General features: G+C 63.4%; 1 protein-coding gene across 2 annotated transcripts; it reads left to right on the top strand.

Moving 5' to 3' along the window:
• The first annotated feature begins 74 nt into the window (after nucleotides 1-74).
• PGAP2 (post-GPI attachment to proteins 2) lies at nucleotides 75-11,326 on the top strand. Of its 2 annotated transcripts, none has more exons than XM_038178843.2 (6): nucleotides 75-201; nucleotides 1,823-1,997; nucleotides 3,458-3,710; nucleotides 4,701-4,807; nucleotides 10,106-10,214; nucleotides 10,394-11,326. In XM_038178843.2, exons 2-6 carry the CDS (start codon nucleotides 1,833-1,835, stop codon nucleotides 10,522-10,524), a joined length of 765 nt encoding a protein of 254 aa, XP_038034771.2. In that variant the 5' UTR covers nucleotides 75-201; nucleotides 1,823-1,832; the 3' UTR covers nucleotides 10,525-11,326. The 2 variants fall into 2 exon arrangements, with proteins under 2 accessions (XP_038034771.2, XP_038034773.2); XM_038178845.2 differs by having other exon boundaries at nucleotides 99-201; nucleotides 4,701-4,795.
• Nucleotides 11,327-12,143: the final 817 nt, after the last annotated feature.

The following is a 12,143-nucleotide window of genomic DNA, read 5'->3' on the forward strand; positions in this document are numbered from 1 at the left end:
AGCGGTGATTGGCTCGCGAAGACAAGGGGCGGGGCCGGCGCCGCGGAAGGGTCCAGAACACCCCCCCCGCAGCGCTGCGCCACGGTTGAGGAGGAGGGGGCGGGGCTTGTGCCGGGGTGGCCAATCAGAGAGAGGAGGGGGCGGGGCCTCAGAAAGGGGCGGGGCCGGGAGCGGAGCGGCGCGGAGGGGGCGCGGGGAAAGGTGCGGGGGGGGGGGGGAGGGGGCGGGGGGGGCTGGGAATGGGGGGACCGGGACGGGGGAAGGGGAATGGGGAGGACGGGAATGGGGAGCCCGTAATGGGGGGCTGGGAGTGGGGGTACGGGAATGGGGGGGCCGGGAATGGGGGGGTGGGAACCGGGGGGGGCAGGAACGGGGGGCTGGGAATGGGGGGCTGGGAATGGGGGGCTGGGAATGGGGGGTATGGGAATGGGGGGCTGGGAATGGGGGGTATGGGAATGGGGGACCGGGAGCAGGGGTAAATGGTAATGGGGGGCCAGTAATGGGGGTGCAGGAACTGGGGGGTGCAGGAATGGGGGGCTGGTAATGGGGGGTGTGGAAATGGGGGGTCAATAACAGGGGGCTGGTAATGGGGAACCAGTAATGGGGGGCTGGTAACAGGGGGCTGGTAATGGGGGTGCAGTAATGGGTGGTCAGTAATGGGGGGCCAGTAATGAGAAACCAGTAATGGGGATCTGGTAATGGGGGTGTGGTAATGGGGGGGGGTCAATAATGGAGAGCTGGTAACAGGGGTGCGGGAACGGGGGGTGCAGGAACGGGGGGCTGGTAACAGGGAACTGGTAATGGGGTCTGGTGATGGGGGTGCGGGAATGGGGGTCCAGTAATGGGGAGCTGGTAACAGGGGTGCAGGAACAGGGGGGTATGGGAACAGGGCGCCAGGAATGGGGGGTGCGGGAATGGGGAGTGTGGGAATGGGGGGCTGGGAATGGGGGTGCAGTGACAAGGGGCCAGTGATGGGGAGCCAGGAACAGGGGGATGGTAATGGGGGTGCAGGAACCGGGGGGTGCGGGAATGGGGGGCTGGTAACAGGGAACTGGTAATGGGGGTGCAGGAACGGGGTTATGGTAGCGGGGGGTGTGGTAACGGGGGGTCAATAACAGGGGGCTGGTAATGGGGAACCAGTAATGGGGGGCTGGTAACAGGGAGCTGGTAATGGGGGTGCAGTAATGGGTGGTCAGTAATGGGGGGCCAGTAATGAGAAACCAGTAATGGGGATCTGGTAATGGGGGTGTGGTAATGGGGGGGGGGTCAATAATGGAGAGCTGGTAACAGGGGTGCGGGAACGGGGGGTGCAGGAACGGGGGGCTGGTAACAGGGAACTGGTAATGGGGTCTGGTGATGGGGGTGTGGGAACGGGGTTACAGTAACGCGGGGGGCAGTAATGGGGGGCTGCTAATGGGGGTGCGGTAATGGGGGGTCAATAACGGGGGACGGTAATGGGGAACCAGTAACGGGGGGCTGGTAATGGGGTGTGGGAATGGGGGTGCGGGAATGGGGGGATGGGAATGGGTGACTGGGGTGGGGGAATGGGGGGTGCAGGAACGGGGGGCTGGTAATGGGGGGCTGGTAACAGGGAACCGGTAATGGGGGGCTGGTGATGGGGTTGTGGGAACGGGGTTATGGTAACGGGGGGGTGCGGTAATGGGGGGCTGGTAATGGGGGTGCGGTAATGGGGGGTCAGTAATGGGAACCAGTAACGGGGGTGCAGGAACCGGGGGATGCAGGAATGGGGGTCTGGTGATGGGGGCCGGTAATGGGGTCTGGTGATGGGGGCCGGTAATGGGGTCCGGTGCCGGTGCTGTAGGCCCGGCAGCATGCTGCAGGTGCCGCTGCCCCTGGACCGGGACGGGATCCTGCTGCGCCTGCCCTTCACCAGGCTGGCGGTGGGCACCGTGTGCTGCCCCCTCTTCGGCTTCCTCTTCTGCGTCACCTGGTCCCTGCTCTTCCACTTCCAGGAGACCACGGCCACGCACTGCGGGGTGAGCGCCGCCGATCCCCGGGGGGCTGCATGGCCCTGGGGGGCTGCATGGCCCTGGGGGGCTGTAGGGACTGTGCCAGGACCTTGGGTGTACCCTATGGTAACTCACAGGCACCCTATAGGTCCATAAGGTACCTCATAGGTACCCTATAGATCCCTAAGGTACCTCACAGGTACCGTATAGGTCCTTAAGGTACCTTATAGGTACCCTATAAGTCCTTAAGGTACCTTATAAGAACCATATAGGTACCCTATAGGTCCCTAAGGTACCTCACAGACACCCTATAGGTCCATAAGGTACCTCATAGGCACCCTATAAGTCCTTAAGGTACCTTACGGGTACCCTATAAGTCCTTAAGGTACCTTATAAGAACTATATAGGTACCCTATAGATCCCTAAGGTACCTCATAGGTACCCTATAGGTCCCTAAGGTACCTTATAGGTACCTTGTAAGTCCTTAAGGTACTTTATGGGTACCCTACAGGTACCCATAAAGTGTAGGTATAGTGTAGGTAAAGTGTAGGTATTTATAGGTAGGCATTTATAGGTACCCTACACGTATTTTGTAGGTCCTTAAGGTACCTTATAAGTACCCTATAGGTCCTTAAGGTACCTTATATGTGCCCTTTAAGTCCTTAAGGTACCTCACAGGTACCCTATAGGTCCTTAAGATACCTTATAGGTACTATATAGGTATACCATAGGTCCTAAAGGTACCTTATAGGTACCCTATAAGTCCTTAAGGTACCTTATAGGTACAATATAGGTACCCTATAAGTCCTAAAGATACCTTATAGCTACCCTGTAAGTCCTTAAGGTACCTTATAGGTACACCATAGGTCCTTAAGATACCTTACAGGTACCCTATAAGTCCTTAAGGTACCTTATAGGTACAATATAGGTACCCTATAGGTCCTAAAGATACCTTACAGGTACCCTATAAGTCCTTAAGGTACCTTATAAGAACCATATAGGCACCCTATAGGTACCCTATAGGTCCCTAAGGTACCTTATAGGTACCCTGTAAGTCCTTAAGGTACTTTATGGGTACCCTACAGGTACCCATAAAAGGTAGGTATCGTGTAGGTGTAGGTATTTATAGGTACCCTACACGTATTTTGTAGGTCCTTAAGGTACCTTATATGTACCCTATAGGTCCTTAAGGTACCTTATAGGTACCCTATAGATCCTTAAGGTATCTTATAGGTAAACCATAGGTCCTTAAGGTACCTCACAGGTACCCTATAGGTCCATAAGGTACCTTATAGGTATCCTATAGGTCCTTAGGATATCTTATTCGTACCGTATAGGTACCCTAGCAGTCCTTAAGGTACCTTATACATACCCTATGGGTCTTCAAGGTGCCTTATAGATACCTTATAGGTACCCTGTAGGTCCTTTCACCCCCACGGGGCTGAGTGCTGCCCCCCTGAGCCACCATGTCCCCCCCACCCCCCCAGGTCCCCAACTACCTGCCCTCCATCAGCGCGGCCATCGGGGGCGAGACCCCCCAGCGCTACGTCTGGCGCCTGTGCATCGGGCTGCACGCCGCCCCCCGCTTCCTGGTGGCCGTGGCCTACTGGAACCACTACCAGGCCTGCCACTGCCCCCACCCCCGCTACCCCCGCCTCTGCCACCTCAACCTGCTGCTCAGCCTGCTGGAGAACTTCGCCCTGCTGCTGCTCACCTACGTGTCCTCCTCCGAAAACTACGGTGGGTGCCAAATCCTCCTCCTCATCATCCTCCTCCTCCTCCTCCCTCCCCGGGCCTTGCGCCGGGCCTTGCGTCCCCAGGGCGCTCCGCAGGCCGGTGCCTTGGAGAAACGGGGGTGGGAGAGCAAGGAGGACCCCTAAATTTTGGGGTTGGGATGTGGGGGTTACACAGAGAGCCCTGTTCTTCCCGAAATTTTGGGGGTTGATGGGTGGCACCCAGCACAGGCTGGGTTTTTGGTGCTGCTGGGTGCTTCTCGTCACGGCTGAGCAGGGAGAGGCCGACGCCTGCTGCTGCTCCCAGCGCTGCCTCCACGCCCGAATTTCTTGTAGCAGCATTTCCAGCACCCTCCCACCAAAAAATGCCTGGGCGAAACTCCCCGAGTCAGCCTCAGGGCAAAACCCAGAACCTTTCGGGTTGAATCAGCACAAAACGGGACCGTGCTGGGCTAGGAAACACCGCTCAGGGAGGGGAGGGACAGGAAAACTCCTTTTTTTTTCCTCACACGGTCTGAGCAGAAACGAATCTGAAACCGGCTTAACCTGGGCTTTCAGCAGGAAGCCGAAAGCTGAGCCCAGCCCAGCCTCGCAGCTCCTCAGGGGAGAGCTTCAGATTTGGAGGAGGAGGGCAGGGGCTTGGCCACCTCCAAGGGCTCCTTGCCCCCTCTGCTCCCCATCCCCTGGGGTGAGAGGGAAATGGGGGGAGCTGCTTTATGGCCGGGGGTCTCGTCTGTGAGCTCAGCCAGTGGGCTCGGTTCCTGGAGAAAAGGCTGGGAAACTTTTTATTTATTTTTTTTAACACTTCTTTAAAAAGTCACCTGGGGTAGCTGGGCTCTCCCTCCCCCTGCTCTGCACGGCTGGCGTGGTGCCGTGAGGGCTCCGTGCCCTGGCACAGCATCCCCGGGGCTGTCCCAAATCCTGTCCCTTCCCCCTGTGCTCCCAGCCCGCTTCCCTGCCCGGCTGTAACGGGAACCCCGTTGTCTCCTTGATTCAGCAATCCACGAAAATGCCTTCATCGTCTTCATCACGTCGGCCCTGGGCCACATGCTGCTGACGTGCATCCTCTGGAGGATGACTAAGAAACACACAGTAAGTCCCGAGGTACAGGCACTTTTCCTTTCTTCTCTGCTCGGGGCCGGGGCTCTCGGCTGGCGGTGGCAGGGCTGCACCTCTACCTCGCTTCCAAATAACCCCAACAGGGTGGGAAATCCCACAATGTTGGAGTGAGAGGGGCTGGAGGACAGGCGGTCACCAAAACCCGCAATTTGGTCCAATTTACCCAAACAAAGAGGGGCTGGAGGACAGGTGGTCGCCAAACTCCACGATTTGGTCCAATTTACCCAAACAAACCACAAAGGGAACAGCAGGCGTGCGGAAATCGCCCCTCAATTTCCCAGTAGCCTCCTCTATTTCATTATTTTTTTTTGCTTTCCTTGTTTTTGCACCCCCTGCACCTCTCCCTTGCAGTCCTGCAGCTCAGATGAGGGCTCCCCGAGCAGCACGTGCCGAGGGGGTGCCGTGTGCCCGTGGGCATTACAGCTCCGTGGCACCAAGCCCAGCTCATGGTGCACCAGCAGCAGCGCTCATCCTGCTGTTTGCTTGCAGAAACACCAATTTTGGTGCATGCTGTGAGCCCGGTGGCCGTTCCCGTGCCACGCTGGAGCACGCCCCCGCTGCCTTTTGGCACAGCTGGTGGCTGTGCCGCAGCGGGCAGGGCGCTGCTGTCCCTCCTGTCCCTGCCACACATGGCAGCGTGGCTGCAGGAGGATGAGGGCGAGCGAGCTGCCAGCAGGCAGCCGGCTCGTCCTGCTGATCCCTGGGGTGGCTCTGAACTTTGTGCTGGGAAACGTGGGGACCAAAGTCCTGGTGGCAGCCCCAGGTGCCCCGCTGCCGTCTGCAGGGTGTCCCCCGGCTGTGTCACCCCGGGGCCGTTCCTCTCCATGCCAGGAGGCTGGCACGGCGAGCAGGGGGTCTCCTTTCTGCCCAGAGCCCTCCCCACATGGCTGTGCCCCCACATCCCATCGGTGAAGGGGCTGGGAACAGGGGGAGCACCCACATGGGGAGCAGGGCTTGGAGCAGGGGGACCTGGAGGTGCCCCAGCCTCAGCCATCCTGGGGTGGAGAGGAGCTGCCCGAGCGGTGTGGGGCAGCACCCAGCACCTCTGGGTTGGTTGTGGGAGGCCCCCACACTCTCAGCCTGGGCAGGACAGGACTCGGAGCTTGTCACCAGGTGCCCAACCTGCCCCAGAGCTGTGGGTGCAGGGGCAGGACCCCAGGAAACCTGGCCCCGAGCCCAGGCTGGTTCCGATGGGGCCGCCTGTCAGCAGATGGTGCTGTCGCCCGGGGAGCGAGGTCCTCTGAAAAAGAAAGTGCGTGTGCAACGGAAAAGCTCCCACGTTAAATAAACCCTTCTGGAAGCAGCGGGACCAGGACGGAGCCCGTGGCTGGGGGAGGCCTCCCCAGGGAGCTGCCCCTCCGCAGGGTGGCTCTGGTGCCCCGTCAGCACCCCCAAAATGCAGCCAGGCTGGAGGTGCTGCTGTGAGATGTGCTTCTGTGTCCCCCCCCATCTCTGGGACAGGCAAAATTGGGGTTTGTCCTGCTGCTCGAGTCCCCTGGGTTCGTCCCGTGGCCCCAGTGTGGGTCTGGGGGCTGTGCTCGGGGCCACAAGGGGGGCACGGGGCCGTGCCGGGGGCCGCTGCGGTGCCACATCCTCCTGGCCAGTGCCGGTGGGAACTGCCCGGCCCGGCAGGGAGAAGTGTGGCAGCTGCTGAGCTGGGCAGATTGCTGAGCTGGGAACCTTGTGGGGTTATTTTAGGGGAGAGCACGGGCTGTGACTGCTCGCAGGGGAAGCCAGGGCTGTCTGGGAACGGCCCTGGTGCTGCCTCGGGGCCAGGCTCCGGCTCGTTTCACGTGGGTTGTGGGGTGATTTGGTCACCTCTGCCAGCCCCCAGCCCTGCAGCAGGAGCAGCGCCTGCACCCCAAAGTCATGGGGTCCTTGGGGGAACTTCCAACAGCCCCCAGGAGTGGGCGAATTTGGGGCAGTTCTGCAGGGCTGCCCCGTGCCACGGCCACCAGAGCTCCCCAACCCAGTTTGGGTTTGCCAGGGCTGCACCCGGGGCCGTTTTGGGCTGGGTTCCCGACCCGTCCCATCCCGCAGGAGGGCGCAGAGCCACAGCACGGGGTCACCGGGGCCCTTTGGAGGCCCCGAAGCTGCCGGGCTGCGCTGGGGTTTCGGCGTGAGCACGTGTGTGACAGGAACCGGGGTTGCAAAAGCCTCGCGCTCCCCAGGGCTGGTGTTGCAACTGCAAGGGCAGGAAGGTGCTGGGGAACTTGCTGCTAATGGGGAAGTGCGCACGGCTTCCAGCTGCAGAGAGCGAGAGAAAGGAAAATAAAGCTCTGCAGGAGGGGGGGGAAAGGAAATCGGGCAGGGAGGAGGAGGGGAAGGGGCAACAAACAGGAGCTCAGGGGGGGAAGGAACACAGCAAGCCCCCAGCACGGGGCAGGGCGGGCAGAGCTCGGCGCTGAGCCCTGCGCACGTCGCTGCTGGTGCTCCCCGGCTCAGCCCCAGCTCCGGGCCAGCTGCAGGCCCCCGCAGCCCCGTGCCACGGGGGGCGGCGCAGCCAGGCAGCCGGGTTTCACTTCTTGTTTGCAAACACATTGCTCCTCTTCCCCGGCAGCTGGCGTCACCCTCGTCTGCGCCCCGGCCCGGAGACACGCATGCACGCGCGCGGTGGCCGGGCGCTGGGGCTGTGCCGCGCTGTCCCTCCGTGCCATGCCCCTGTGCCGAGCCGTGCCGAGCCGTGCCGAGCCGCCAGCCCCTCAGGAGCTGAGCTGTGAGCAGGACCCGTGAGCACGCGTGGTTTCAGCCCAGCTCCTCGCCAGCAGCCCCGTGGCGGTGGCTCGCACGAGGCCGCTATAAATATCCCGGTGCTCAGCTCGCCCCGCTGGAGCCGCTCGGCTCCGCGCTCACCGCAGGGGAGCCAGAAGTGCTCTGGGGGTGAGCTGGGCTGGGGTGCAGCACGTAGCCCCCCAGGAAGGGCTCCCAGTGCATAGGGGGGCTCTGGAAAGCCCGAGCCCCCTGCGTGGGGTGCGGCTGGGGCTGGTGCCTGGTCTGCGCGTGGGGTGCTCTGAACTGAGCCACCTGTGCCTTCCTGTGGCACGTCCCTTGGGGCACTGGGACATAAACCCTAACCCTAAAAAACCCGCAGGGACCTTCCCTGGAGGTGGTGGAGGAGCCTCCTTGTTGCCTGTCCTGCATCCTGGTAGCCAGGGCTCGTGGTGCGGGGCTCTCCCCAGGGGAAGGGGCGGCTGGGGGCTGTCCGTGGGCTCCGCACGGGGCGCAGGGCACGGGGCCAGGCCCCTCCGTGCTGGTGGCTGCAGCTCTGGTGGCGTTTTGTCCTCCTGTCCCCCGCCGTCTGCCTCCTGCTCCTGACTCACCTCCGCGTGCACGGGGCAGCGTGCTGCAGCGCAGAGCCTGCAAGCGGCGGCTCTAAATATAACGTGCCTGTGGTTTGCGGGGCCAGACGCGTGTCCCAGCGCAGTGGGGCTGCCCTGGGGGGGCTGTGTGCATGAGGAGCAGCGTGAGGGGTCGGGGGCTGCGTCCACCAGGAAGCACAAAAGCCCCTGCGCCACCCCTGGCGCCGCCTGGGCCCCCCCCACCCTGCACAGCCATCTGCCCCGCGGCTTAGCTCGGCTTTTCCCGGCAGCAGGGGGGGTGAGACTCTGGGCTGAGCCCATTCCGAGGAAGGATTAGAGAGGAAAACAGCTCATTAGGTGCTGCCCGGGGCAGAATTAATCCTCGGTGCCAGGGCACGCGCAGCTCGGCCCCGTTCCCCACAGCTCTGCGCCGTTCCCATCCCAGCTCTTGGCCACCAAGTCCTGGGGGTGCTTGAAGGAACCTGGCAGCGCCGTGACCCTGCTGCACGCAGCGGCTTCCTGCAGGGCTTGTCTGGGGCTGGGGGCACGGAGCTGTCGGGGGCTGGGGGAGGTGCTGCGTGACGCACTGCATGAAGGTGGAGGAGCTCAGAGCTGCGTGGTGCCACGGGGTGCAGCACGGCACTGCCAGCTGCAGGGCAGTGCACTGGACGTGGTGCAGGGCAGTGCAGCGAAGCCGTGCAGCACAGTGTCACGAGGTGCAGTGTGGTGCCACGAGGTGTGTTGTGGTGCCACGTGCTACCATGCAGTGCAGCACAGCGCCATGAGGTATGGCACAGAGCAGAGCACCACGGTGTCACGAGGAGCAGCACAGTGCCATGAGGTGTGTTGTGGTGCCACAAGGTGTGGTGCAATGCCACGTGCTGCCATGCATTGCAGCACGGTGCCACGAGGCGCAGCACGCTGCAGAGCATCCCGGCGTGCCGTCCAGCTTGATGCAGCACCACGGGGCGCAGCTCGGCACGACGTGGTGCAGCTCAGTGTGCTGTGGTGCAGCTCGGCGCACTGTGGTGCCGCGGGGCGCGGTGCAGAGCGCAGGAGCCAGGAGCGTGGCGCTGCCGCTCACCTTGCTGCGACGAGCGGGGCTCCACCGCTGCCTGCGGCGTGCGGCTGCTTCCGCTGCCGTGGGACCTGGATGAAAACAGGGCTGTGCCGTGACCCCGCTTTTCCGCTGCGAAACTTTGCATAACGCAGCCACGGCCCCGCGTGCTGCCCCTGCCCTGCCACCGGCCGGCACCGCCCCGCACCCCCAGCGCTCCCCCAGCCCCTCGCCCTTTGTGGGTCAGCACAAGGAGAGCGGCCGTGGTGAATCGGGGAGCTCCGGGCTCAGCTCCCCGAGCCCCCAGATGGCAAACGTAACCGCGAGGCCGCCCTTCCTCTCTGGGTTTTCCTCCCCGCCGCAACCTGTTTGTGCTCGGGGCGGCGAGGCTGAGCCTGCAGGCGCGCTTTCGGTGGGGTAATGGAAAGTGTGATGGGGCAATTTAAATTTTCCTTATTCTCAGCGGTCCCTGAAAATGGAGTTTTTGCTTCACGTGAAACATCAGGCGAGAGGAAAATTCCCCTCCCACTCAGCAGCAGGAATAACAACCAGGGCGGCCCGGGGGGCCGTGGGTGGCATCCCCGTGTCCTCCGCCTGGGTCCCAGCCCGATGCTGGTGCTCACCAGGGACGCGTGCCCGAGCCCTGCTGCGGTGCCTCCCACGCGGCACCGGCTGCCCACGCTGGTGAATTCCCCGCTCCCGGGGCTGGAGGATCCAAGTCTGGTTGTGCCGTTGCCCCTTCCCTGGGTGCCAGCGTGAGCTCTGCTGTGGGAACCATCCCCAAATCGCCGGCAGTGCCAGGGCACGGTGTGGTGCTGCCCATGTCCCATGTCCCCGCGGTGCCGCGTGCGCCGTGACGGGGCCGGATCCAGCGCCGGGGCCGTGTGGGCGGCCAGGCTGTGAGCAGGTGCCCTCGGTCTCTTCCAGGAGCGCAAGTCGTACAAGTGGAAGCAGCTGCTCTTCCTCTTCACCTTCTTCACCTTCGCCTTTGCTGTGTGCGTCTACTTCCACCACAACTGGTACTGCGGGCCCGGAGGTACGGACGTGCCGGCTGCGCTCTGTGCCGCTCGGCTGTGCCGGGGTGTGGGGAAGGGGTTGGGGTCACCCTGGCTCGGAGCAGCAGAGCCCCCACACGGGACGGTGCCTGGGGGCAAATCCGGCTGCCGGGCGGCACGTGAGACACCCCACTAACCTGCTCTGTGTTTCCCCTGCCAGTTTACACCATCTTCGCTTTCCTGGAGTACCTGGTTGTCCTCTCCAACATGGCCTTCCACATGACTGCCTTCTGGGACTTCAGCAACAAGGAGCTGGTGGTGAGCTCCATGCTGGAAGACAAGCACTTCTAGCCGGGCCCTGGGTGCAGTGAGCAGCCCCTGCCCGGTGGGGCTGGGGGCGAGGGGTTTGTGCCTGCCGGTAGCCGGGGCTGTACTGCAGAGGCGCTGGCCCCGTGGTGGGACATGAAGCTGAGCCCCTGCCCTCCGTGGCACTGGAGACGTCTCCATGTCCTGGCTCCCAGCCTTGGTGCTCTGCGTGGTCCCTGCCTGTGGCCAGAGCTCTCAGACGCGGGGGGCACGGGGACCCGTGTGGCCAAGGCTCCCTGCCCCAGCTCCCTGCTGGTTTTGGGACCCAGGGGAGGGCGGGCGAGGGGTCGGGCGGCTGCTGCCTGGTTCTTCGGAGGGTCCTTTCCTGCCCCCACTGCAGCTGGGTGGCCTCACGGTTTCTCCTCCAGGCTGGGGGAACTTGGTCAGGGGACCCTTGGCCAACATCTCCAACAAGGGCTCATGGCCCAGAGGGGGCTGCGAAGCTTAGGGGAGCCCCCACCCCGTGTCTCTCACCCCCAGAACTGAGCGGGGTGAACCCCTCGGGCAGTTCGCTGCGGGGCTGGGGCAGAGCTGGGCACCGGCTGCAGGGGCTGGGGCTGATCCAGGCCCCTCGGTGCTGCTGTGGGGCAAAGCTGCCCCGGGCCGAGCTGGAGGGGCCCCAGTGGGGGTCCCGGTGGGGCTGGGCAGCCCCTTAAACATCTCCACCCGTGCGTGCCCTGCACCGGGTTCCACCCATCCCTCCGCCTGCATGCGCGCGGCGTGGCGCCTCCCAGCAGCGTGTTCTCTTGGTTTGGAGGATGAAATAAAGCACTGAATATTTTTGTGAGCTCTCTGCCTCCTCACTGCCCTCCCTCCTCCTCCTCCTCCTCCTCACCTCCAGATCCATCGCCTGCATGCGGGGCGGGCTGGGGGCTCTGCTCCCTGCAGCTGTGCCGGGAGCTGATCCGGTGCCTGCGTGGACGTTGGCACGGCTGTTTGGGGACAGGCAAGTGCCCGAGCCCCTGGCACAGCCCTGGCACAGCCCTGGCACCCCACCACCCCCAGGACCCCAAGGCGATGTGGGGCCGGGGCTGGGTGCAGGATGTGGATTGGGGTGCGGGATGGATGCTCTGGGCAGCCCTGGTGGGGCGCAGGGCGGGGGGGAGCTGCTGGCAGGGACCTCCTGCAGCTGGAGGCTCCGCTCCCCGCCCGGCCCCGGGGGCCTGATGTGATGCAGATGCTGCAGGGCTGGGCTGGGCGGTCACGGGGTGGGGGACGTGGGATATGGGGCAGGGGACATCAGATATGGGGCACTGGACGTGGGATATGGGGCACGGGATGTAGGATATGGGGCAGGGAATATGGGAAATGGGGCACGGGAGGTGGGATATGGGGCACAGGATGTGGGATGTGGTGCACAGAACATGGGATATGGGACATGGGATGTGGGATATGGGACACAGGAGGTGAGATATGGGGCATGGGACGTGAGATATGGGGCAGGGGATGTGGGACAGCCACGTGGGGCTGATCCAGCTCAGGGCAGGGTGCAGGCAGCGGGGCCGGGGTGCAGCTCTGCTGCCAGCCCTCGGCTCCCCTCTGCGCCGCCCTGGGGCTCCCCCGGGGCTGCCCACGCCTCGGCACGGCCCTGACCTCACGCAGCA

This window comes from Anas platyrhynchos, chromosome 1, assembly GCF_047663525.1.
Source record: "Anas platyrhynchos isolate ZD024472 breed Pekin duck chromosome 1, IASCAAS_PekinDuck_T2T, whole genome shotgun sequence".
Lineage (NCBI taxonomy): Eukaryota > Metazoa > Chordata > Aves > Anseriformes > Anatidae > Anas > Anas platyrhynchos.